We start from the raw sequence: 27,879 nt of genomic DNA, 5'->3' as shown, positions 1-27,879 counted from the left end.
GCTGTACGTATATGAAGAAAAGGTGTTCTTTCTTCTTTTCTTTTCTTTTCCTTTTGTCTTTAGCATAAGGTTGATTTTGGATTCCAGGTTACAACTGCCTGCCAGCTCGCATTTTGTAGTGGAATTATCCACTCATGATGAACTTTTAAAGAATTCCTTCCCCACAGTGACACCTTCACATGCCAGCTTTACACTGTTCTTGCAAAAGGTCGAGAGTGACTGACAGGCCGTCATTGCGGGATACATATTTTCCACTGAACTTCCTGAGGAAAAGATAAACAGAGCTGAAAAGTAAAAGGCAGGTCTTTTAGGAATGAGCGGAGCCTGATGAAACGTACCCTGCTGATGTCCTCCTGCCTGCAGAAGTATCTCACCAATGCTGGAAGGAAAATAAATTTGTTGGGAGAACACAGCCCCCTTTGCTGCCCTTCCTTCTGAGTGCTGCTGTTTCCGCCATAGTTTCTCGTGGTGCTGACATGAATATTTGGGGTTAATGGTGGCTATAGTCAAACCAAATAAGCACATACACACAGTCAGTGGGGATTCTTCATTTCTTCAAAGTTAGGCACATCTCTTTGTTTCCGAGAGCCAATTTAAATGTTCATGCAAACGCCTGATGCAGAACTCCGTCATGAGAATGCAGATGGGGGGGGGGGGGAGTTAGGAAACAAGCAGTACCAGCATAAGAGGCAACAAAGGAGTGTGGGAGACTGTGCCACATTACCCCAGTAAAGCCTGAATTGCCTCCAATTCCCCATGCCTGCTTTTATTCAAGATAGACTGGCATTCCTAGGTGATTGCAGCTGGCTCTGGCTCAGCACCTCCCTGTTCTGGAATGCCCCCTTTGGGGGCCTTGGTTGACACTGGAGTGTGTAGGGATCCTGCTGGCAGCACCTGCACCCTCCCACATCTTTGGCAGGTAAAACAGGCGGCTCTCCGGTGTCCCTCCACAGGAGAAAGCTGGCAGGGCTGGACAAAGGAGCACCTCCATCCAATCCACACACTAGTACACAGCTCTCAACAAAGGGGGTTTGCATTGCACCCTTAGCCAATAAGGCATCAGGGCAAGGTTCTCAATAAGATGTCAGTAAGAGTCGGACATGACTAAACAACAACAACAACAAAGTCTAATGAAATTCAACAGCCAGGCTTGGGCACCTTACCTCCTGCGCCACCAATTCGTAGTTTTCACTGTGAGCCTGGCAGAGTGAGCACTGTGCTTCAAAGGTTCCCTCTAAGCTGCAGCACCAGCTGACTCCAGGGGCCAATCCCTGTCCACCAAGCCCTAGCTTTAGAGCTGGCACCTATGTTTTGAGTAACCCATCTCTAGCATGAGGACACTTTCTAAGGGCTGTTAAAATTTCAGGGGGGTTGGGGTTGGAAGGAGGGAGCTTTCTCCCACCCCAGCCTCCAAAATTTCTCTCTTCCTTCAGGCCCTTACAACCCTGCCCTGCTCCCTCCCCTGTTTTCTGCTGTGGAAATAGACACCTTTTTTTATTTGGGCTTCACTTGCTTTGGAGTGACAGGCAGCTCCTGTAGGTCCCAGGATCCCGTATACTGGAACTTGGACCTTGCCAAGTCCTGACACTTTGAGACTCATAGCATGCATTGTCTTTATCAAGCTGTTGTTCTAGAAAGGAAGGAAGGAAAGAACTTTGTTTTTGAAACGTGTTCCTTCTTTCTTTCTTTTCAGCAACTCTATCAGAGAAGTGATACAATGCTCCATTATGTTGGAAGGAATGCTAAAGCAAATCATAAACATTGAAATTGTCAAGAGCAAAATGCTGCATGACTGTCTTTCAGTTAACATTTGGAGTTCTGCAGTCTCAGACCTGATTTTTGCAAAGTTTAAACATATTGGCTGTGACAGGTCAGAATCAAAGAACTGTAAAATAACTTCATGGCAAATTCAGCTTGGGAAATTAGGAATAAAACATCTGGTTGTTAAAATCCACTGGCTCACCCTCCCCTGAACCATTTAGCTATAATCTGAACTCAACAGCGTTCTTTTTTATCTACTCTTTGGATTTCCAGGAATGATTCCAGTGTTCATCATACTCAGATATCTGCAACCGTGCAGTTTAGGGAACTGCTTGATTTGAGTACATAAAATGTGCGGTGCAAGATTACATGGCCCTGTGTACTGTCATGTTCCAAATGAATCATCCTGAAAATAACCACTAGGAAAACTGGCACCCTCAGCCGGTTTTCCTAGTGGTTTTCCTAGCGGTTGCCAGTGATGTCCAATAGCTTTCGGGCCACAGCAGCACCTCTGCTGGAGTCGTCAGAGGTGATTTGCCAAACCATGCCTTAAACTGTACAGGCACTTTGCTGGTTCTACCTCATTGCAGCATAGAGTCAATTCTAGACCTCAAGGATTAATCTGCAAGATGTGGTGGGGTGTGGCAAAGTGCATGGAGAAACATGTTTTAAAACAGGGGGTTAGATTCCATTATCATCTGCTAACTTCCAGTTCTAAGATTGTAATTGCACCAAGGGTTGTATTCATCATATTGCTAAGGGGATCCTTTCATTAGCGGAAGCATTTCTGCTTGTCCGACAGAGCAGCCTCCCCTCCCCTCTCCTTCTCCCCACATTCTGTTCTGGCTGTTTCCCTGACCCTGTGGAGCAAATTTGGGTAGAGGACACAGGGGGAAGAAAGAGGGGAAGTCCCGTTGCACTAGGGGTAATCTCTGCCCTGGCTTCCACTAGCGCAACAAATTAGTTGACTGTGACCCCAAGCTTCTCACAGATGCAGGGTGGATTAGAGTTTTCCCCATAGGCTCTGTCAGCTTATGCTCCACCCTCTATTGAGTTATTTCTTCATTAGACACTCAAATTCACCAATTCCATCATTCATTGGTATGGAGCCCAAGCCAAAGTAAGGCCAGTTACTACAACCTTTACAGCGTGATTGTGACCGGGAAGGCAAATCACGTGGGAAGCTGCTTCTGTGATAAACCTGTGTGCTTCAGGCTGATTGTAAACATACCAGTAAAACCCAGTAAGACAGTGGGGACAACCCAGCTGAAGTTAAGCAATTTTAAAGCCCCACTGATTGAAGGGGCAGAGTTTTGAGCATGTGCATATAATTCTTTCATTGAAATCAAGATTTTACAATACCTGCCTGTGGTTGGATCGTGTCCACTGATTCCAACTGAGTGCTTCAGTTGCCTGTGATTTTTATTGCTAAAAGATAACTTTGTCATCAAGTGCAAAATATCTGATAGATATGGATATAAACTGGGAGGAAAAGCTGGATGTAAGTTGTTGGGTTTTTCCCTATCAAATTTAGTACAGAGAAGAGGGGGATAGCTATGCATGTGCAGTCTGTGTGAAGTTTGTACCCTTCAGCTTCAGACCCAGCAGCTAATGGAGGGGCAAATTTTGATCTGAGATCAAAGCTGTACAGTATGGTCCTACGCGTATTTACCGTCCTTAGAACTGAATCCCATTGAGTTCAATGGGGCTTAGCCCTTGCAAGTGTGGTAGTTGATCAGTTCTCTCATTAAACTTACAGCCTTCCTTTAGTGTGCCATTTGTATCGATTGAAACATTTCTAAGGCTGCAATCCTAGGCATACCTTCCTGAGAGTAAGTCTTACTGAACTCAATGGGACTTGCTTCCAAGGAAACCTCCGCAGAATTGGGATGCAAAGTAGGCCAGAAACAACAAAGATGGGAAATGTCTGCAGGAAAATCAGGGAATCCTCACTGACATCTGTTATTTTAAGATAGGGATTTGTAGGTTTTTTTTTTTCTTTTAAGAACAATGTGCATCAGCCGTAAGTCAGACAGCAAAATCCTTCCAACATAAACCCTTTTTGGAAGCAGAAATATAGCTAGAGATAAGATCTTCAGCTCTTGCAGAAATAAAGCTCACCTCCAAATCAAATCATATCTCAACAAACCTAGGTGAATGCTGTTAAAAAATAAAACCTTTAATGATGGAAATTATATTCATGGATGGGTTACACTGTTAAAGGCTTCTCAGAACTTTCCTTGCCTGCTTTCACAGGGAGGGAGGGAGGGAGGGAGGGAGGGAGGGAGGGAGGGAAGAAAGAAAGAAAGAAAGAAAGAAAGAAAGAAAGAAAGAAAGAAAGAAAGAAAGAAAGAAAGAAAGAAAACTATAGCAGAGGGATTACATATGGATGCTATATGATGATGTACAAATGGAAGCGTGTTATTACTTTTGGATTCTAATAAACTCCATGTGGGTTCTATCCAATTAAAGGATGCTCAGAATAGACAAATTCAAGTTGATGGGTGAAAGTCAGTCATGTCCATGATCTGCTCTGAGTGGGACTAGCGTTGGATACAACCCTATGTATCTTAAACCGGGACCCTACTTCCGATTTTGCAGAGTTTGTAAACCGAATAGTTTATAAACAGGGCTGTTCTTAAACCGAGGTACCACTGTATAGCGATATATTCAGCCTCAGTGGTTTCATCTGCATGGTGTTTCCTGTGCTTTCATGTGATGTGATTTGAGTTGTTCTCCTGTAGGAGGCATTTTGATTGGGTAACATCCTCTCTCTCTCTCTCTCTCTCTCTCTCTCTCTCTCTTTCTTTCTCTCTTTCTCATTCTTCTGACTCCTCCCACCAGATTATTGACAGCGAGAATGAAGCGCTGCTGGCGGCTCTCACCGAGACACTGGATGACATCCAGGGAGACGACATGGGCCTGGCCGCCTTCAGACCTATGGACGAGGGGGACATGCCCAACAGCGGCTGCACGTCACTCACCCCCTCTCCCAAACCTGCCGCCCCTCTCCCGAGGGGGCCTCCTCTGGCCCCAGAGGTTGATGAGCTGTCTCTAGTAAGAACCCACTTCCTACTGTTTAAGGTGGATTTGGATGCGCCTCTGATAAGCCGGCTGCATGGGTATGATAGGAAGCAAAGGTCTGAATTTTTTCATTATAGGCTTACAATTATAACAATACAAAAAGCATATACCTGTTATTGTATACGTATACATGTGCTGCACCATTGCTCTCACTCCATTCCCATCCTCATGGGGGAAAGGGTGTGACTGTTGCGGGGAGGGGGAATCGAGTGCGGGTCAGGCGTGTGAATGGCATCAGATGCATTCCAGAGCTGCAATCATCTTTAAACAAGCCCCACTCCAGTGGTGCCTCATTGTCTGCTGTTTCTTTCTCTTTTTTGATATATCTCATTTCCCAACATTCCCCCCCTCCCCGTTCCTCCTCGCCCACTCCCACCCTCCACTCTCTGTGCCGCCAAGTCTCCAAGTGCCGATCCCTCGCATGATCAGAGGCGTGAGAAAAGCTCCCTCCCCGCTATGAGGTTGGCTAGTGTCGCTGATCTGCTGTATCCCCTTATGGTCAGGGCTGAATGTATCTGCATCACCTTGCTGAAGCTTAGAAGGGTCTGGGTCTTGTCAGTGCCTGCAGCGGGGGGGGGGGGGGGAGAGACACACAAAGACAACACTCCGTGGCTGGGTTGCCCTGTGTTCCGTAATAGAAGAACACGAGAAAATGAGCAAATAAATTAGTATTTAATTGCTTTAAAAACCAAGAAACAGTATTGTGCACCATGGTATCCGGAATAAACTTATGGAAAAGAAATCTCTGCATGTATAGCAAATTGAAAGCTTAGCCCAGGTTTTCCAAATAAATAACTGAAAACCTGGAGTCTATGACCACTATGCATTATGCAAATCAAGCAGACTGTGTATTTTTCCTTTGGCGTAATTTTATTCTGCTTTGGCTAGGAACTAGGACTACCACCACCCCTACCCAGCCAACAACCAGAAGTTGAGTTACTTCCCACACTTTTGAGATTTCATCTGGTATTGCCCACACGCTTTCAAGAACCTGAAGCTTGCCTTTACACTGCAGAGGTTCTCTGGAAAGCCAAATTCTGTGCCTAGAACCATATTCCAGCCCCTGCCCTGCTCTCTGCTCCCTTGAGGATACACAGAAGTGAAGAATGCACAACGCCCTTTCTGTGACTCCTGGATTTTGGGGGCTTGATGAAGCTTGAAGTTCTAGCTATACTGAGTTCTCTGTGGTTTCTCTCAGAGATCCCTTCTTAGCAAACTTGCAAGGAGTGGTGGAAGGGGAAGAGGGCACTGTGGATGGCGTCTTCACGGAGAACGTCACTTTTTCAGAACCTGTTTTCACTTAGCACATGCCCAGACCTGGAGGCTACAGAGCCTTCGACCCTCCACCCTTCTGTTACTTGGCCATGCTCTAAATCATCCTACAAGAGTGTTGGTTTTAGAGGACTCTGTATGTTCCCACAGGCTCCTGCCTATCATTCTATATTCCCCCTCCTCTCCCCTCCCTTATCTGTCATTAATGAATGTCATGATTTCTAAAAGTGTTCTGGCGGCATCTAGTGGTGAAATGTATGGCATTTTCACTTCACACAAAAGTGTGCATGTGTGTGGGTGTATAATATTTATATATTTATAGATATATATATATATATCACACAAATCCATATGTGTATATATAGGATGTATACGTTGCAAGGGAGAAGGAAATAAACTTTTCATTTATATATATCAGATGCATATATTATATCACACAGACATCAGAAATTTTCACTTAATATTGTGATGGAGAAAGCAGGCATTTGACCGTGGGAACTGACTGATTGAATCTCCATCGTACGCTTAATTGTTAAAGAGCTTTTTTGAGTTTCCAGACTGCCTTTGAAGATTTCCCCCGACTGCCACGTTCCCACAAGAGTCAAATCTGGCATTAATGTTAACGGATCCCATGTTGCCTTCAGTGTGAGAGTGTGGAATGTGAAACCTCGCCTCCCCCCTTTTTAAAAAAAACAAAACTGAAATATTCTAACCATGTAATCAGGAACATTTGGGTCATGATACCAGATACCCCAAGATAATTTTTCAGTCTGCTGTTTTGCCCACAACTTCCTTGATGGGATTAAAATAGCACTTGTCCCATATTTATTTAATTTTTTTAAAAAAAAGAACCTTGTAAATACTTGGCATTTGGACAGAACGTGCATCTTCAAAAGACTTGGCGAGCTGATCAATCAATCAATCAATCAATCAATCGAAGGCCATGTTGGAATGTTACATCCCACTGATTGATTTTCAGGCGCTGATGCACTTGCTTCCTTGGCACAAATTGGATGCCCATAAAAAATATATCACAGGGTTTAAAGGGTGGGTGGGAATTAACCTCACTATCTAGAAGCCAGTTCAACAACACCCATGATTCTTCAAACTGCAAAGAGCTATCTCTCTCCCCCTCCAACTTTTCACTTAAAGGAGCCTGGAGTAGAGGTGCCTGAATCTCTGCTGCCAATATTCTTAAAACACCATGAAGGCAGCATGCTTGCAGAATCCCAGACCTGCCTATTTTCACACACACACACACACACACACACACACACACACACACACACGTCTTCCTCTGTACCTAGGGGGTTTCTGCCATCGAGGGACACTTACTCCACACATGGTGTCCTACCGTTTAATTATGGCAACAGAATGTTCATTTTGCACAATCAGACTTGATTTGATTATTCAGTGCTAAGACAGGTCTGGTCCTCCTTAGAGGAGGTGACAGAGGTAGCAGCAGTTGGCAGAGCAGCACCACACAACTGACTTCCTGACACTGAGCTAAGATGGAGAGGGGCGGGCAGGGCAGGCAGAGTTCAGCATGGTGTAGGCATGGTGGCTGGAGCATCAGATTGGCTCCCGCCATTGCACCCACACCAGACTCAGCTCTCTGTGCCCTCCTCCCTCCCTCCCTCCCCCCCCCATGGTAAGCAGCAGTGACATTAGTCATTGCCTGTGCCACCCTGCCAACTACTGCTGGTAGTAAGTGGCACACACCTTGGTTTCCCTGGAAGATACTCCAGAGACGTTAAGGAGGAGTACCCAGAGAAGGATTGTGAAATGTTTTGTATAACATGCGATGAGTATTGTTGATAAGCCATTGTCCCTCCCCTATGCAGTAACTTTTAATACCTGCAGCCAAAGAGCTCTCCAGAAAGATGTTTGGGGTTTTTTTTTGCAAAAATGATTTGTTTTTTGTGCGGCTCTTTCTGGAATTCTTCATATGCTATATAATTGCTACATGAACAGCACCTCCATGTAGGAAAATGGCACAAAACCTGCAGGCAGATCCTCATGTGTGATGGTCACGCATGCAGGCTTTTTCGCTGCACGTAGCTATGAATGAATTTTTGTCATCACCTTGATGAGCTTTAACAACAAGGCAGTGAGCCTCCATGGAGCTGGGTCTTGGTAAGTATCCAATGCTAGTTGGAACTGCAAGCCAGACCCAACTCAGGAGGCAATAAATTTGGAAATGGTCTTTTCCAAGCCCCTGTTTGCTTTCAGTCTCAGCGCGTGTTGGAGCCTCCCCATGACCCTGATTCATGTGACTCTTCGAACATCTGTGGCTGCCATAACTCATGTTGTGGGGGGCGGGGGCTGAATCTCCACTCCAGCTGCTTAGAGGAGAGCAGGAGGGTTGACCTGGGATCATTTAAGCAGACGTGGCTGTTCATTTATGTAGGAATTCCGACTCTTTCTTTCACCGCTTCCCTTTCCAGCTGAAGAAGTTGCTCCTTTCTCCATCCCATGTGCCTCCAAGCTATGAGGTTCAGAGAGAGGGGAGCACATGGCGTCAAGGAACTCCCAAATCCAGACCCCAGCGACCCTGTACAAAGGTATTGTTTGCCTTAGCAACCCTAACCTTTGCCCTAAGATAGCACACCGCACTATATTTACCCAAGATTAAATCCAAGTTGTACATTACAGCTCACCTCCCATTTTAAACAGAAGAAGTATGGTCTAGGAAGGCCTAGTAAGCACTGGCACACTCCCATCAGTATTGTTAGAAGTGTTTTGTAAATTTTTATTTATTTGTTAAATGACTGCTGTCTTGCCTCTCCTCAAAACACTTGAGGTTGCTTGCAGTAACGGCTTAACTTCACCAATAAAACCAGAAAGTGGTGACAATGTTTTCACCAACAAAAAAAGTTGTAGCAGGCAAAAATAGTTCCCATGGCCACTCTTATCAGTGTAATCATGGTGATGTCTACTCAGAAAGTGGGATTTACTTCCAGATGAGTGTATATAGGACTGCAGCCTTAATCAGCCCACAACCTTTCCTGAATAAGCCCGGGGTTGGTTGTGTGCCAGGAGGTGAGCAGTGAGGTAGACAAGCAGGCCTTTTGTGCAACCAAGGTGCCACAGTCAAAAAAGCCCTCTTGTGCATGTTTGGCCACAGTGCTTCAAGCACATCAGAGCCTCCATTGATCATTTAATTGAGATGCATTCAGAAGTTGGGGCTTGAAAGCCCATGACATGCTGCCCAAAGTGAGGGTGGCATTGATTTCCCATTGAATGCATGTGGAACTTGGGCTGAGATGGCCGTGACCTATGTGTGTCATCAGAGCAGTTTGAACTAACAGCAGCTGTTGGGGCAAGGGCACCAGAGGGCCAGCAGGTGACTCAGTTGCATCTTGCACTACCTGGAGCATCCAAGTGAGCCATTGGAGTAGCCCTACTTAGGGTGCATGATGGGACCCTGGCCTAGCTAAGCAAGATCTTTGCTTACTACTTTAAGCAAAAACAATGCATCTTGGTCATGTTGACTTAAATCTGGTTTTTTACTGTCACTGTTGTCCTTTAAAATTGAGGTGGTACCCTGGATAATCAAATCTTTATTATTTAGCCAAAGGTCATCCATTGACAGGCCATCATGCATTTTTATGCAGTCCCTTGTGAACATACCAAATGTTAATCAAGGGGTGGTTTAAAAAAGCTTGCCCTAGTCTCACTCATAGAGATTTTATTTTTCTTTCTAAATTTATCAAGAGGCAAGGGATTTTTTAAAAAAAAACCTTTTCATTATTTATATCTCTCTGTGGGGATTTGAAGAAAGCAGCTAGGGCAGCTAGATGCAAAAGAAATCTGGGCTCCTGTGCCCTTTAATGGTGGTGCTGGAGAGGGAATTTCAGCCAGTGTAGCTTGTCATGCACATTTATGGATGTTGCAGGAGCCCTGTCCTCTCACACTGGGCCACTGTAGTAGTGCCCTAGCTACGGTGTCCAGGCAGACATGCTCCATAAACTGTGAGACCAGTACTGACAGGTGGAATCCACTGTTTTGTACGGTTTGTCTACCCTTGAGGAATTTGGGTTGTGTAGCAGGAATAAAGAGCCATGAATACAGAAGCTGGCCATACCTGGGTTAAAGGAGAGATGAGAGAGAAAAAACAGGACACTGGTAGTGATATCAGAGTGAGCCTTCTCAAAACAAGAAGGCTTTCATCTGTGTGCCCTTTGGAGTGCGGTGTACAAAGAGCCTCTTTATTTTCCCCAGATTCCCTTCGTCTTTAAATTTTGTCATGATGATCTTTCCCCTCTTCTCTCTCACTCTCATCCTTGACCCCAAATTAGAATGGAGCTTCCCAGCAGCTGACTGAATTGACTTTAGCTGGGCAAAGAGCTACACGTAAAGTTGCAGAACCAGTCCAGTCATTTAAACTAATCCCCTGAAATCCACACAAGATGCCATTAAAGATTTTCCACTTGGGTGATGGAAATTGTGCAGTGCATTAGGCAAGTGGATTTAGATTGCAAGGGAAAGGCAGGGCTAAGTGGGGAGGGGGGGTGGAGAAAGAGACAGTGACCCTTCCATGCCAACTGGAAGAACGGGGAGGCAAATCAATACTATTTGCCACATACAGCAGCTAGAAATAAATTTGATGCAAGGAGTGTGAAGAATCCCTTTGATCTCTCTTGCTCTGTGCAGTTCTTGAAAGGAGCTGTTGAAAGTGTACATACATCCTCTCCTTTCTCATCTCTCCTGCCCAGTTCTTTAAACCCTGCATTAGCTTCCAGCAGCTTCCCCAAATCTTCATTTGATTTCTCCTACCCAGGGCATTCACTAAGGAACAAGGCTCTGCATCTCAACAGGTTACATCCCTCCTATTCTTCTGTTATACTTACACATACACAAACATAGGAGGATAAGGATGGAATCAATTTAAACTTCCACCCAGCTTTTACTGTTTCTCTTCAAGTTGTGCACAGATGACTCTTATATGTGATTCTTAAAGAACGGGCATGTCCTCCCATTACTTAGCTTGTGTACATATGCCATAGGCTTTGTGCTGAGAGATAGCAGAGATCCATGCATAGGTAGATAAGTTTTCATCATCCATTTTCTTCTCTGATTCAGGCAGGGCAAGGGCCTACTTGACCATGGTGGTAACAAATGCTCCCCTCATTATTAGTGGTGTCAAAGGCATCATCTGATAAATGCCCACAGTATTTGCTCAGTCAGCTTAACAGGAATTGAAACACAGGGCAGAGTGAGGCTTGCATTAAGCATCAACCTTTACTGGAAAGTAGTATTGGTGCTTGCTACCAAAAAAATGACTGCTGAGGAAGAAGAAGAAGAAGACAAATACAGTTTAGTGGCTTGGATGCTAGGCCCTTCATTTACTACCTTAGAATCTGACACGAAAAAGCCAGATTCTGCAAGTTCTCTGAAAGTAGGTGAGAACAAATAAGTTACACAAAGAGTACAAGTAGTTGCTTTATAAAATTAAATCAGACAGATCCTATAGGCATTAATGAAATGTAACTGATAAATTACCAGGGTAACCACAGAAGAGGCTGAATAGTTCTTCATATACAGTAGATTATTGATTCCATAAAATCTTCTGGGGTGTAAACATTTCTACAGAAATCTGCTGCAGTTGCTTACTGTAACCACCAAACATGGAATGTGATGAGGAGATGAGGACTCTCTGTATATGGTGTGGCTGTGAAGAAACTCATTCTTGGTTAGCCTAACTTCCATTTCCCTCTGCTCTTGAAGGTGGACAGTGTCCGAGACCGAAAGCCGAGTTTTCTCCAGGCTCAGAGCCGGAGCTGCACCGAGCTTCATAAGCACCTCACCTCCATCACTGCCCACTGCCCACACACAAAGGACAACTGGCCGCCGGACGAGTGCCACAGTGGCGGCACGGAGCCCCAGAGATACTGTGCCCACCATGGAGAGGACAGCGACTCCGGTGAAGAGTTGCTGCCCTGCGGCAACATGGCAGCGACTCCGCCGTCTTCCTCCGAGGAAGGCACCGGAGAGAAGGAGCTGCACGCTACTGTGGAGCTCATCCGCTACATGCACACTTACTGCCTTCCCCCCAGAAAGCTGCCCCCCACAGACCTTGCCGATGCGAGACACCAGCATTTCCACAGCCCCTCCAAGAGGGCCAAGCCGGATTGCCCCCTGCAGCGGCCTCCGCTCTGCAGCAAGGACAGTTGCCCGCCCAGCTCTTGGCACCTCTCAGCGGGCTGCAAGCAGCCCAGAGCCCCCGCAGCCAGCTTCTCCATCCTGAAGGAGCTGCTTGCCAGGGACCTCCCATGTGATGTGAGCAAGCCATACCGGTTGGCCAAGCCTGCATACGCCTCCTTGACCAGGTTGCAGCCACCCAAGGCTCCAGGAGCTCCGCCACCCGAGGCTGCTGGGGGATCCACGGAGGCATGCAAGTCCGCGGGCAGAATGCCACCAGAGGTGAAAACGGAGCCCAGGCAGGGCCCCAAAGCGGAGCCCGAGGTGAAGGAAGAGACCGGCGGCCCTGCGGAGGAGGAGGAGGACTGTGCAAAGCGGCCCCAGCTGGCCTTTGGGAAGGCAGGCCGCAAGCAGGAGAGCTTTATTTATGCCGTGCGGCGCTCCAAAAGACTCAACCCTGAGCTCAGTCTCTGGCTTTCCTTTCTTGACGATTCTCCCCCTGATCCGGCCACACCCCCTCAAAACAAAGTGGCCTCCCCAGAACTGTCCCTGTGCTCCTCCACTCTGCAGAACTTTGACAGGGAAGCACCAGCAGCAGAGGTCGAAGTGAGCGGTGCAGGAGAGGCAGAGGACAGGTATCAGAGTCTCCCGATGGAGCTGCAAACCCCCTCACCAGAGAGCTCCGGGGAGAGCGAAGCATGTGAGATAAGCGAGAGCCAGTGCTGCACCCTTTTGCATCAGACAGGTACCCTAAGTAAGAGTCTGGACGTATGGGGAACATGGGAAGGGACATAGGAAGCTGCCTTATACTGAGCCAGACCAATGGGCCATGCAGCTCAGGGTTGTCCACAGTGTCTGGCAGTGGCTTTCCAGGTCTTTCCCAGGCCTACTTGGAGATACTGTGGGTTGGCTCCTTCTGCAAGCAAGGCACATGGCTCTTCGGTTGAGCCCTTCCTGTAAGGGAAGGCCCGTGCTTTGAGTCAAACACAGGGAACATATCCTGTAAAAGCTCATGGAGCACGGAGAGGGTGGGTTGTGGCAGTGTTGTGGCAAAGGAGGAATTCAGTACAGTGGACGCTCGGGCTGCGAATGTGATCCGTGCGGGATGCACGTTCACAACCCGCAGCATTCTGGTATCCGGGTTTTGGCAGGTCCGTAACCTGAAAAAACGCTACCTGAAGCGTCTGTAACCCGAGGTATGACTGTACTGGCAAAGTTTGATGGGAGTATCTTTAGAAGTTACACAAACTCTGTGGAGGGACTCTTAGACTGTCAGAGCTGCAGAGGACACTATCTGAGCTTCCAGCTTCTTACAACCCAGGTGACTAAGGAGCAAACCAGGCGTGGTGTGGGAAACCCAGGATCAGACCCTCAGTGTCTCTCCTTTTACATCTTAAAACAACAGTAGAGAGTCCTGAATTGGATCAGAGCTTCAGTATTGGGCGGGGGGGAGGGTAGTCCTTTTCCCTGTGGCAATTCTCTAATTTAACTCTTTCCTCCTCCCCCAAAGGCTGCTATTGATTATTGAAGGCAGGGGTTAAAGGCAGGCATTACAGGCCTCTCTCTTTTTCCCAATTGCAGCTTGTGGGGAGGGCAGATTTAAATCAGGGAAACTGCAGAAGCAGGTAGGACTAATCCCTGCTCTCCCAGCCCTGCAACCCTGATCCAATTATCTCCCTACTGCCTTTTAAGTGTTAAAAAAAAAGATGTCAGATTCAGAAGATCCAATCTTGCTTTGTTTGGTCTTAATCTGCTTTCTCATGAGCAACCTAGTCCAGTTCAAAGGCACGGATGTGGCTCACTGAGTCATTCTGCTTTTTCCTGTTTGTTTTTCTTTCAGAAGCACCAAGGTGTCTGTCGATGCCCTTGGCAACAACGTAAGTGAAATACCAAAAATACATATTATTAGTGGAGGAGGATAGCCTCAGGTGTCAGGAACTTGGCACAGGGCTGTCTGAGAACTTTGCTGCCTTTCTTCTTCTTTGGCGATCACTCGTAGCCGAGTAAGATGGTCTTCCATAAACATAGTTTTAACAATGAGTCCGTAAGTGACTGTGGAGGCCAATTCTGGATCCATACGTCCTTCCACAGTGGGGACATTGGTTTCTGGGCGGGAGTTGATCACTTCCTCTTAGCACGTTTCTCCCTTGTGCCCTAATGCATTCATGAAAATATAACATAATTGTGTGCAAATAAGTCCACAAATGGTATTAGCCCATATACACTTTTTACTAGCATATGCTGGCCATTTGTGACACTGTAGTAGCCTATAAGGGTGGTCATGGAGAGCAGTTTCCTTCTAGTTTGCAAAACTTTCACTGCATAGTTAGCTGGAACTATTCCCTGCTCTCTGGTCCTTACCAGTTGCATGGCCATTTAGAAACCTGTTCGACATGGCAACTGACCCTTGAAGGTTTGGCCAGAGTCACTTTATCTTTACAGCTTCCTTGTTTCTGGTTTAGTATGTGAATTGTGATGTCTCCATCTTTAACATACACCTTATCTCTTCCATGACCTCTACACTCTCCTTTTCTCCTCTTTAGAGAACCAACATTTGGAAAGCGCAATTTCGAGCAAGTTCTGACCGTAGAGCTGTGTGGCACTGCAGGTAAGGGTGGAATTCGCTTTACGAGTCTGCCACATCCTGCAAAATGTGAAGAGAAGGTGGGCCAGTGCCAAGGACCTCATGGTCAGCTAGTGACTTCAGGATGTTAATTCTGCATAAAGCCATTTACTTGAAGGAAAGGGACCCCCTTCATCTGAAATGGCAGCTATCTAACATAAGTGCCTGTGTCCTCACCAACTCCTTGAGAACTGCTATTACCATTTCCCCAAGACAAGAAGCTAGCTGTAAACAGAAGTGCAGCTGGCCCAGAATCAATTATACCAGCTGGTTTTGGATTATAATTCCCATCATCCTGGACCACTTGTACTGCTAGCTAGGGTTGATGGGAGTGGTAGTCCAGCAACAGCTGGAGACCCAAGTTTGGGAAACTGGTTTGACAGATGTGGCGGTGTACAATGAGGGAACAAGTCTAACTCCCCTTGTCAAGGCAGCTTTCTTGTTTGTTTTAACTTTCATGCTTCTGTACTGAAAGACCTTTATCCTTTTGCTTCCTTGGGGGAGATAAGGTCTCACACCACCAACTACTCCACCATACAAGCCTTCAGAGGAGGACCTGTATAAGCCAGACATTCACCAGAGGCCAGCCAAGGAGACTGCCATCATCACCAGCTCTGAGCCACAGCCAATGATGGGGGACAGGGCAGCCTCCGGGAAGAAGCAGAAGAAGCACCCAGTGCGGACAGAGCTGTACGCACACCTGAGTCGGTCCACCCCCCACCTGCCCCACCCCGAGCCACATGGGGTGCTGAAGCGCCCTTTCTCACGCTCTTTCGGCGACCACGACTATTGCCAGGTCTTGAAGCCCGAGGCCTCGCTCCAGAGGAAGGTGCTGAAATCCTGGGAGCCCCTGAGCCATGTGGAAAACAAACACAAGCGGAGAGCCCCTGACGTGCACTACCAGCACGAGAGTCAGGAGGGCGTCAATGGGACCTCAGTGAAGGAGGGAAGCCAGCAGCTGAGGGACCAGGAGATCAGGGCCAGCTTGACAAAACACTTTGGCCTCTTGGACAGTGCCCTCGATGCCGGGGAGGCGGCCTTCTGCAAGACGCCTGAATATGACACCGTCTTTGAGGACAGCTGCAGTGAGATTGGTTCCCCGCTGGAGGAAGAGGAGGAGGAGGAGGAAGAGGAGGAGGAGGAAGAGTGCTGCACAAGTCCATTGGAATCCAAGATGTGCCCCTACAAGAACCCTCTTTCCAGGGCCAGTTTGCACTATTGCTCCCGAAGCAGGTCTGATTCTGAGTCTTCGTGCTGCAGGTCCAGGTCTCCAGCAAGCAGGTGGGCTTCTCTGCACATTTGTGAGTTCACAGGGTCTTTGGCGAAAGGGCTCAGAGAGACCAATAGTGAGCAAAATTGTAGTGGGTTGCATTGGCTGGTCTTTACCGGCTCCCTCACAAAGGTAGCTACTGCTTTACAGGTGGCCCTCCGACAGAGGTGCTGACTTTTTGCCTATGTTTCTCCAGGAGGTGCCGTGCACATCCATGCTGCTTTATAGATAATACGATTACTCTGAAAGAGACTGGGTTGGGTGGGTCCAGAGATCCCTGTGAGTGAAGTTTCACTCACAGGACCTCTCACTTACAGAAGTAGCAGAAGCCATTTTTGCCAGTTCTCCTCTGCATCCCCTGAATATCTGTTTTGGAAAGTTGGAGGACCCTCGGGAACAGCCTGGGCAGTGGCAGAAGAGACTGGAGGGAGCAATCTCCTTCCCCCTTCCATTAGCAGTTTGCTCCACTAGATTGCCAGCCCCTTGTGTGAATGTCTCAAGCCTTTCCCTTTGCAGAAGAAATACTCTTGATAGAAGGGGGAAAAGAGGGAAGAAACATCCAGGTGGGCAGAAATAAGACCTTTTGCATCAGAATTGGAAGCCAAAGACTCAAATTGGTTGTACCTAAGCATGGAGAAGAATTTTGAAACATATTAGGCTCTGCAAATTTATTTCTGTCCACCCTTTCCCCCCTGTATTTGATGCCTTGCCGTTTCTCCTTTTTATGCTGGATGCTGGCGTTTGTCTTTGAAAGCCTGCTGTTGCAGACACAGCATTCTTTGTGCTGTGAGCCTGTCTCTGGAAGCGACAAGTGTGCCTCTACTTCCTTGTGGTTTCTAGCACTCAGACCAGCCAGAGTCCATTCAGGACTAAATTCATGTGCCTTCTTGTTTATCAAACAGATATGAAAATGGCAAGCAGTGTCAAGATGGAACTGTTGGACAGATGGAGCAGAGGAGAGAAAAAGCCATTGTAAGTGACCTGTTTGCTGTGTGAGGGCTTCTGTAATAAATCAAGTGGGAATGGTGTGGTTTCCAACCAGATCGGTTGACTCCCTCTTTTGAAAGCTCATCTGAATTTAGGGACAAAGCAATTTTCATTTGACTCCCACTCCAAGTAGGAGTGGCACAGTACATGTTGCAGTATCTCTTGGCCCAACACCAGTTTAAGATGATGAATTAGAAAGAAATAAAGTAAACATAACCGGCAACAGATTCAGTTCTTGACCCAGGAGAAACTTGGTGCCAAATTCATCAACAAGCACTTACAGAGAGCAGTGGGAATTGTGATTCCATGGCAACTTTGTAGTGAAGCTGAAATGCGGGAAAGCTGCAGCTTTTGAAAGGGAGACATAAAATAAGACGATAAAGGGTGCACGATAGGCAAGCTAGCCGTGAAGCACTAGCAGGCAGCTACTCCTCAAAGAGCCGTTTCAGCAGATAGAATTTGTGCATTTGTTACACAACATCATGCTGCCTTGTTGTTAAAGCAGGTTGGGGGATAGGAAGAGTTCAGTCGGAAGAAGAAGAAAGAGTTGTATCAGGACAGGCCTAAGCAATTATTCTCATCCCTGAACAGGGAGAAGGCCGCGTCGTGTACATCAGAAACCTTGCCAGCAGTATGAGCTCCACTGAACTGAAGAAGCGCTTTGAGGTGTTTGGAGAGATTGTTGAGTGTTGCGTTTTGACCAGGAATAAAAGGTGGGTCAAAGCTATGCTTCCCCCTCCCTCACTGCTAGAACCAGCAGGAACTTTTGGAGATCTGAGCACCAGGAACCTAGCCTGTCTATCCTGCATGACATGAGAGGCAGGACTTCGGTCTTATTTGGGGATTGAAAGCTGGAGAGTGTTTTTTGTGGGGACGACTCTGGAGATGTCTGTCTGCTGCTGTGGTACAATGGTGATCTGAAGAGATGCTGCTTCACAGGATTTTAAAGAGACATAATGCTTTCTCCAGTGTTATTTCATGGGACTGTTGCCCTTTGAAATTCTTTTTGTTCTAGGGATCTGCTTGATTATAAAATAACGAGTCTCCCTTTCTCCTAAATAAAGAGAGATGTGGAGACCTATGTAATATATTTGGACTCAAGGGTTGTTAGGTTCTAATGACCTACAAAGTTTGGCATGCAAGGAGAACTAGAGGGGGGTATTCAGCTAAGCCTTACTCAGAGTAAATCTGTTGAAACTATTGGACCTCACTTAGTCATGTCCGTTCATTTCAATGAGACCAGTGTAGGCAGAGAGACTGGTGTGGTGTAGTGGGCAGAGCACCTGGCTTCTAATCCCTGGCTAACCACAAAGGCACACTGGGATGACCACTACCTTCCAGCTCCATCTACCTTCTTTGAGGAGAAAACGATGTGTCCTTTGGAGGTTTACAAAAAACGTAACACAAATAAATGGCAGTAAATTGTTGCCTGTGCTTAAGTTCTCCATTTTGTTTCTCAGGGGAGATAAATATGGCTTCATCACGTATCGGTGTTCAGAACATGCCGCCTTATCCTTGAAGAATGGTGCCTCGCTAAGGAAAAGAAATGAGCCCTTGTTCCAGCTGAGCTACGGTGGCTTTGGGCACTTCTTCTGGACTAGATACACCGACTTGGGTAAGCCACCCCCAGGTCACTCCAAAGCGGTCCACTTCCTCCTCCATCCCTTGTTTGGGTGGTGATGATTTCTTTGCTGCGCTGTCTCCCGTTGTGTTTGTTATCATTTGTAAATAATGCTCATTGACGGTCCAACAGGTTCACTTCTATTTAATATCCTTTATAGTTTGTTTAAGCTATTAGGGGGATACCTTGAGTTATTACAGAGTTGATTGGATCAACTACACACAAGCATTCAATAGAGCTTCAGCTTGCTCACTTTCTCTGGCTTGTCACTATTTTGTTGTAGTGGTTTATATTCCAATTTATAGGCCTTTTTATTTTACTGGAGGGGCCTCCAAAGCAGTATACAGCAGCTATATAATACAATAAAAGTATTTTATGGTTGTATGAAAAGGCAAACCAACAAACCAAGCCCAAACACATCCCAGATTAAGAATATAATAGGGAAAATAAAAAGTACCACAATATTTAGAACCTACCTTATTTGTATTGACAAACACACAAAAACCAGCTAGGAGAACTGATGTCTTGCATTATTATAGACACTGTAAAATGTTACTCAAAATATTGGAAAAAACATTCAAATCCTAGGAAAAAGAAGGGAAGTAGTCTAACCCCCTGCAATGCAGGAATCTTTTGCCCATGACCCTGAGATTATGCTCCTGCTCCAACTGAGCTAACAGAATGGGAGGCAAAAATGTATTGAATTTGCAGTAATAACTAAGCTTACAAACCTTTTAACAATGAGAGAATGTAGGCCGAAACCTAACAGAACTGGAGCTTATTCATTGACTGATGGAATGGTAGAGTGCATTCATCAGGCAATCATAGGTCCTTATACAATGTGTTATTTTAGGATTAGGAAAGACTGTATTTAATACAATAGCACAATTATATACTGAAATATATATTGTGTATGTATTTCTTATTTATCTTAATATATGCTATGAAGCTGAACCTTATATGGCATTTTACTTTTTTTAAAAAAATACTATTTTTCTAAAAAGAACACAATAAATAAACAATGACAAAAACAAAAGTTTCAGCAGCACAAAAATGAATTGCAAAACACAATCAGCAGGAATAAATCAGGAATCTAATCTCCTATTCCTCACTTGTATTTTTAAAAAGTATTTTTGAAAAGTTTTTTTTAAAAAAATAAACACACATTTTGGTGTTTTGCTGAGCTGGAAATTGTAACCTGTAGGATAATTGAACTACAGTCCACATTATTAGACCAGAAGGTGTGTATTTGACTAACCCACTTAAAAATGTGGGCCAAAGGGAATTCTCCTTCCTCCTTAGTTCCTGTTGTGTAGTAATTACGTAATTCCTCCACACCAAATATGTGAGGAATGCTAATATATATAAATAAAAAAAAAACAAGAGGGAGAGAATGCATAGTATGGCTCTTCTCTGCCTCTTTTGGGGGGGTGCTTAACAGGTTTTGCTTTTTCCTTTGACCAACATGTGTATTTCTTCTCTCCTGACACCAGATTCCAACACAGAAGAGTCCTCCCCAGCTCTGATAAAAAGCAAATATGAGACCATGGATTTCGACAGCCTGCTGCAGGAGGCCCAGGAAAGCCTACATCGGTAACAGCCTTAACCTTTGAGGAATACCTCAATACCTCAGTCAAGGCACTTCCAATATGTTTACGTTTTCAAAGAAATGATTAAGTATACAACGAGAGAGAGAGAGAGACTGCTGTCCCTTTAAATCGATGTTTACATTGAACAAGCTGCTTCTGTCTGTGAGTCCCCATGGTGTTGATGTTCCACTGCCACACATTAGTATCTTTGCTTCTGACTGGTTGTGTTAGGATGAGCCTGCAAAAGCCTCCTGTCCCCTTCTTGTCTGGCCCCTTTCTCTGCCCCCCGCCCCCCGTTACCCACTTCCGCCGTGGATTTGCAGCTGTGTTCACCATAACTTTTTTTTTGTCTGTAGTGTGTGATGATGAAATTGTTAATTGTGAATAGAATCAGGATTGTAAACTAATTTTTAATAGAAGAAAGAAATATATACTTATAATGTATTTATGGCTCAGATGTACTGTAATTCAGATTTATTGTACCGCTTCCTTGATTTTTAACTATGCACTGTAATGAGGCACTTGCCTGTCAGCAGATGTGGCCCTCCCCAAAGGGTGCCCTCCAATTGGCCACTCAGTTGAAATTGGCTTCAGCCCTGTCCATGGTGAATCAAGGGGTGACCGACTGATGTTGTGCTCTTGCTATATAAGCCATTTGTTCCGTTTCGTTTGGGCTGAATTCTGGGATCACCACTGCCCTGTTGTTGATGGCACAAGGCACATTGTGATTCCTCAGTCCAGAGCTGGCTCTGGGTGGATAGGAATGGCATTCTCAGATGGTGCATTTTTGAGGAAGGGGAGGGAGAAAAAGGGCGCAAGGGTAGAGTGTGTTTTCCCTCTGTCCATGATGGATTGACAGTGGTCACAAGGTAGTGAAGCCCCACCTGCCAGGGAAATGGTACGTAAGAAAAGCTCCCCTGGATCAGAACAAAGAAAAGCTTCTCTGGATCAGAACAAATGCCTATCTAGGCAAGCATTCTGTTTTGTGCCATGGGCGACTAGGTTCCTAAAAGGTAATAGTCCTCTCCTTTTGATGCTCTCCAGCAGTGTATGAAGGCAGTAGTCCTTTTGTTTGCTCTCCAGCAACTGTTACTCAAGAGGCGTTTTAACTTTAAACTTGAAAGCTCCGTATAGCCATCGTGACCAGTAGCGCAGGAGCACAAGTCTACAGCAAGACTGAGAAAGTCTGAGAGCCAATCCCAGAACAATTATACCCAGAAGTTTCTTTGCATTACATCTACCATCTAATGATAGCAGCTGCAGTTTCGCAAGATCCATGTGGGAGTTTGAGGTAGAGGAATGTGGAGCAATTCATTTAAGGCCATACATGACATCACCAGTAGCCTCAGGAATAGTTTTTTACCCATCTGGTCATCTAACCAAAGCAAAATCTCCTGCCTGGTGGGCAACACCCAACAGAAAAAAAGTTCATAGGAATTCTCACACCTTGGGCTGAGTGAGTTCACAGTGCTTACAGCTGGCACATAGCACATGGCTCATCAGCTGATTGTCCCTGCTCCATTTTGAACACTACTCTCCTTATGAGTGGAATAAGCCATAAAACATAGTGTCAGTGCTATGAAGCCTTGTGAAGCGACTTCCCTTCTCTCTCTTTCTCCTGCTCCCTGTCAAGAAAGGCATGGATGTCACTGCCTATTTGATGTTCCTTTTGACTTCCTCTTGGCGGCAATCTTGTGCCCTCCTTTATTTCTTCCCTGGCTTCTCTCAGATTCAGAAGTTTGAGGAGTCATTACAAAGGAAGTCTTAGAGTGATTTAAGCAACTAGTTTAGGGGCTCTTTGATACGAACTGGGGTGCTGGGACAGAGGCAGTGTAGAAGCCTCTAGCTCAGAAGACCGAGTAGTGGGAAGGAGTCGCTATCTAACTTCCGCAATTGTTTCACTCAAACATAGCTCGGACTTGCCACAATATACTGTGCTAATGCCTCATGCAGTATGGCTGTTCTCGTGCTATACTTGGAAGCAATGTCCAGGGACATGAGAGGCAGACCAAGAAACCAGCAGATGCATCAAGTGATAGCATTTTCAAGTGGGGACCAAATAACCTTGCTAATACCTTCATCAGCCACCATGTCTTTGGTTTATTTTTCACAAAGATCTCTGGCATTTAGCCACCCCATGTATACAGAATGCAACAACCTTAATTCGTCCAGCAGGTATTTAATCTGAATCAAAAGGAAGAAATTGCCAAAGACCTTGGCAACTGCCTGGCTTAGGTCTAACTCCTGCTTGCCTGTCTTGAGTAATTCCATTGAGCCAGTAAGGACCACATGCATCAGAAACACCATGAATGAGATCAAGGCATTAACTCATCTGTTATCCTATACTAATTATGTGATTGTTTCCGTCTTTTAATGTGGAGCTTTAATAACAACAGTGCTTATTTTATATAGTAACCGATGTCACAATTTCACGTGTTGTTGGTCAAAAAAAAAAAAATCATCCTCACAATATTGGCTGCTTCAATGTTGCTTGCACCACCTCCATTCGAGAACTTACTGATGGATCGCAAGATCCTCTCATGATCAGCCCAGAGCAAAGTCTGGCCCAGACAAAGCATCTGCTGTTGACAAGTGCCTCATTGTAGCTCTGCCTTTTTCTGTCCTAGTATTTCCTCACCACAATGATGTTTACATGTGATTGCTATAGAGCTTACTGTAGAATGTACATAGCGACACATTTAGGGTGGGTAGGACTGTCCTGTCCTGTCCTGTGCTGTGCTGATGTTTTCAGAGAACAATTGAACAGAAGAAGAAGAAAAATAAGTAACCACCCCTACAACCGTTAAGTGGAATTCTTCCATCTCCTGGCTTGGTTACAAGGGTAGATCAAAGTTCACCGCTGGCTTTGGTCAGAGAGATGGAAAATGCATCAAATTTCTGAGCATGCTGAAAGTGTTGAATGCAGCTGCAGAGGAGAAGGAAGAGTCCTTCTGCTCTCCAGAAAGAGCTGCCTTCAGTGCAGATCGCTTGCAAACATGGGTTTGTATTTAATCAGTTTTTTTAATTATTATCTCAAGTTACTTTTAAGAGGCTGGACTTACCAATGATGTTAGAGCATGCACGCATGCTCTTTTGAGGAGGGAAGAAGGTCCTGTAACGCACATGGCCTCTCAATCCTAGATATAGGGAGAGGTGCAATAAGTGGTCTTTGTGTTGCCTGAAGCCTATAAAAATATTTATTTTAATTTTTTGTGAGAAATTTCACTAGGACTTTATGCAATATGCACACATGTGCACAAACGCACACATATATAGGGAAAAGGTAGTGGCGGGGCATTGAGCCCCCCTGACTGCTGCTGGGTACAGAGCAGCAGCTGTAAATCCACCACTGTTGAATGTAGAGCCTGAGTGGCATGGTTTGAAAAGCACGGACATCTAATGCTGGTTGTGGCACACTAGTAACCTGTGGCTTATTTTAATGGCTATTGGAAGCACAGCTAAGTTTGTATCAGCCACAGGGATACAAACAGTGCAAAAACCCTTGGCTATCAGAAGCTTGGAAAGTTGCTCCATATGGATGGGAGAATTTTAGGCAGCAAGCCTGTATTCAGGGTATATTCCAGGAGGGTCCTCTATTTCGTAGAGCAGCAAGCTGCTGTGCTCCACATGCACTGCAAGAAGTAGTTTGAGCTGCTGCTGGTGAAAAAAACAAACCCCAAAACTCAGTTCAGAATGGCACAGGAATTGGAAGGACCACTTGGAGGTCCTAGTTCATCTCCACGAATCAGAGCAGCTGGGTGGATACCTTTTTAACAGATCTACAGAACTTGTGGCTTGTCTAACTACCAGCCTGCCAGAGGCCTGGTCAGGGGTCAAAGTGTCTTGCAGGCCTCCATAGATGGCTGGCATACTGTGATGGGCTTGGTGGGTTCCACAGTCCTGGCCTATAATATAGAATAGGCATTTTGCTCATACTGTGAGGACAGTGGTAGGGTGGCAGTCCTCCCCTGACCTCCCGCCAGCTAGGTGGCTTGCTGCTTTCAGGAGGGTTGAGGCAGTAGTGGGGGGTCAGTGTGGTGCACAAGGGAACCAGCAAAGCCATCAGCAGTTGTGTGTCACCACCACTAGTGTGTGAGGAGCTAGTTCCATGGTGCAGTCCCTCACAAGGCTCACTTCCTCAGCCTGAAGCCCCTCACTTGCTGAGTTTGAAGCACAGGTTGGAGATGAAAAGGGGGAAAGGAAGTTTATTCCTTATTTAGGTTGGGGGAATTAAAATGAGCTTTACACATTTTTATAGCCATCACTGCCGCCAACATGTTTGGGCAGATTTAAACCTTGGTGCAGTTCAGCTCATTTTGATTTCCCAAGGTGGCCGCACGTTGAGGCTAAGAAGAGTAGCCGAGGGTCCCCTGCCCCCATTAGCTAAAGAAGGACCTTAATTACCTTAATGGTTACTTCCTCTGCCCTGTTTAGAAAGAGCTTGGGCTCCTGTGCTTTCCATATACTTCTGCGAAGTCTGCCTAACTTTCTCCCATGTTCTTTCTCTTAATAATATGCATAAAGCCAAGGACCCCGTACCCAAGGGGTAGGCCTAGCCATAACAACGATTAGCAGCAGAAACAAACCAAGCCTTTGCAAGATCAGGTGAGAAACCAAATAAACAAATTAAAAGAATTCAATTTTCCAGGGTGTTTCGGAATAAGAGGGTGTGTTGAGAAAGGCAATCATGAGGGAGACATTTATTTTTTTAAATAAACAGAACTATCTCTATATTATATGTAGGGGTGTGCGTGTGGGTATGTGCGAGTGAAAAAGAAGTCCCTCCTAACTGCTTCTTAATTAGGAAAAATACCTTAACGATAGGAATAAGTCATAAGCCATTTCCTTGCCCTTGGTCCTTTAAATAATCATGCTTTTATGTGAAACGCAAATGGTTCCTGCTAAATTCAGCAACCAGACAAAGGAGTGGATGCAGGCATCAGAAAAAGAAGATGCGTGCAGAAGAACTGGGTTCCCAAACGTTACTTTCATTGTCAGTCGATAGAAATGTTCATCCCACGTTCCCTCTCAGAGTGACTGTCTTGAGCTTTGCTACCTCCATGAAACTTTCATGTCAGCTTGGTCATGTGTTTCCATGATTAGCATCCAATTTTCTCAGTAGCTCATGTCAAAAAGCCTTAGAGGAATCAGAGAGCAAGGACACTTTGATTTTCATTTGCCAGATGAAAATAGCAAGTCCTTAATCTGTAGCTGAGCATTTCCTCAATTTGTTCTTACAGCAGGGTAGTCTATTTGTGACACACTTTAGCAATATGAGCATTCAAAGCCTTCTGCTTTCCCATCAACGTTCTGCAAATAATTGTTTGTTTAGGCCTCGTTCTCATTTGTGTGCTTTTTGACAATTTCCCCTGGCATCATTTCCCCCACATCACTGATGCCCATGCATCATTTTAACGTGACTTTTGGCCCAACCATAACATTTTCATGTACGTATGATTGCAGGTACCTCCTTGCACTTAAGGGGGCAGTGCGCCCCCTCCCCCAAAGTAACCTGGGGGCTTATGCATTTTGCATTTTATAGCTGGAAGTCTACCATTAATAGTGGACAACAGAAATGCACTAGAGGTAAGCACCTATGATGCTCTAACAAATTAATGTGTTGTAGGATAGATGCTACAAAAACAAATACACAAGCATTGCTGCATGTCATGCAACTTAGGGACGGGATCTCTGTGACTGAGGCTATCACTAACAATCTGCATCTGAGCTTGCCACCTGACTGCAGGCGGGGGGCTCACATGATTGAACGCATCTTCGTACGCTCCCTGCACCTGAAAAATGACCATGTCGTGGGAAAAGGTTATGTGCAGAATCTCAGTGAAAACTCGGCTATGCCCTAGTGTTAAGGAGCAAGCTATCCAATCTGGTTTGGGTGAATTTATCATGGTATCCTGCTGTCACCCTAAACTTTGTGCCAGTGAGGCAGACTAAATCAAATGCATCAGCCTTACTTGGGTTCTCTGTCCTTGGAATGCATAGCACATGTCATTGATGGAGGAGCCTGTGTTGTTAGATGTTACTGTATTGGGGTACAGCTCCCATAATCCATGACCATGGTTCATGCTGGCTGGGGCTGATGGGAGTTGGAGCCCAACAACATTCAAAAGGTCACAGGTTTCCCCAATCCATTACCTAGGCTGTGATCCAATGAGCAAATGGAGCTCAAAAAAAGAGGGGGGGGAAAGGTTGCTCCATAGTCTTCATTATGGCAGAATTCTGTCTTTCAAAGCTTTACACAACATTGAAGAGAATGGGTAGGCCAGTTTTCACAGAGCTTTATATGCATAAAAATGCACCTGTATTACTGAATTTTTGAAGGGTCAATTTACACTGAAGGTTTTTGCCCCCCCCCCAAAAAAAAGTCAAAACGTTTCCCATTTCCTCATGGAGGAAACTATGTCTGATGTGGATAGCAAGGCAAACCCCTGGAGAGTCTGGTTTTAATGCAGCCACTGGTGCTTTAGGTGGCATTATTTACTGGAAAAGTGAAAAAGAGTGAATTAATACCACTGTTTGCAGCGTGTGTTTATGAGTGTATGTGAGCCAGAGAGAGTGAAGGAGACTAAATTGATGCATTTCTTAAGAAAGGTGTAAGAATTTCACCTAAAAGAGGGGCACATTTGCTATGTTATTTATAATAAAAATCTAGATTTTACTTTTTTTGTTTTTTGAAGAGGACACTGCTAATAATTAGAAGGGGCCAATTCTGCTTCTCTTTTACATGTATTAACTAAGTGATAACTTATTTCTTGGTAAGTAAAAGCAGCAGGATTGACCCCTTTTGTAATCAATAAAATCAAGTTTTTAGTTCACTGTTTTAAAAAAAAATAGTAGAAGATTTTTATATTTCACTTAATTTCCCCCCAGTTGTGTTCTGTTGTGTCCTTATTTATGTAATATACTTTAACCTTAATCGGCATAGATTCTTATGCCTTTCCTTTGTTATTGTCATTTTTTAAAAGAAATATTTCTTTCTAGTGTGATTTCAATGTCTACCTTCTAAATGAGAGAACGTTTTCTTGTATTTTTACATTGTCAGATTCTATAGTTTCGTAGATGATTTAACCAAATTGCTCAATGTATTCTCTATATCTATCTGGTAGGTATATAAAAGTTCTATTTTAAATTGTGTAAATACTTCAGAACTGGCTTCTTTTTGAAACTCCCCTGCCGTGGAGTTACTTGTTTACATCACAAAGACTGTAGAATCTCTACATTCATGTACTGTAAATAGTGAAGTGATCTGCCTATAAATAAATAAATCATAACAAATATACTATGAAGTCCAACATGTCCTGCTTGTTTGCAACTCTGTGTGGAATTGTGTGTACATTGTTGGGTGGCTTTCTGCTCCTAAATTGCACCCATGTCCTCTCTATGAATCAGTTGAAGTCTGGTGACCCTCACACCTATCGTAGGCCTTGTTTACAGCTATAGAAGACAGAGGTGTCTTCTGAAAGATGCCAGCTTATGGAACAGCTGTAGTCTTTGGTTTCTAATAGAGATC

At 45.1% G+C, this 27,879-nt stretch overlaps 1 protein-coding gene across 1 annotated transcript in view; it reads left to right on the top strand.

The window, feature by feature from the left end:
- Window positions 1-27,648, top strand: part of PPARGC1B (PPARG coactivator 1 beta) — a 105,608-nt gene extending 77,960 nt beyond the window's left edge. The window contains exons 3-12 of the mRNA XM_081852042.1: window positions 4,606-4,818; window positions 8,565-8,681; window positions 11,848-13,006; window positions 14,102-14,138; window positions 14,805-14,869; window positions 15,394-16,165; window positions 17,057-17,126; window positions 17,733-17,854; window positions 18,602-18,756; window positions 20,256-27,648. Coding sequence (XP_081708168.1) covers window positions 4,606-4,818; window positions 8,565-8,681; window positions 11,848-13,006; window positions 14,102-14,138; window positions 14,805-14,869; window positions 15,394-16,165; window positions 17,057-17,126; window positions 17,733-17,854; window positions 18,602-18,756; window positions 20,256-20,359 — 2,814 coding nt within the window. The 3' untranslated portion in view covers window positions 20,360-27,648. The remainder of the gene's footprint in view (window positions 1-4,605; window positions 4,819-8,564; window positions 8,682-11,847; window positions 13,007-14,101; window positions 14,139-14,804; window positions 14,870-15,393; window positions 16,166-17,056; window positions 17,127-17,732; window positions 17,855-18,601; window positions 18,757-20,255) is intronic.
- Window positions 27,649-27,879: the final 231 nt, after the last annotated feature.

This window comes from Podarcis erhardii, assembly GCF_964252035.2.
Source record: "Podarcis erhardii genome assembly, chromosome: 2".
Classification (NCBI taxonomy): Eukaryota; Metazoa; Chordata; class Lepidosauria; order Squamata; family Lacertidae; genus Podarcis; species Podarcis erhardii.
Note: the sequence above shows the minus strand (reverse complement) of the source record. Positions and strands in the feature narration are given on the sequence as shown.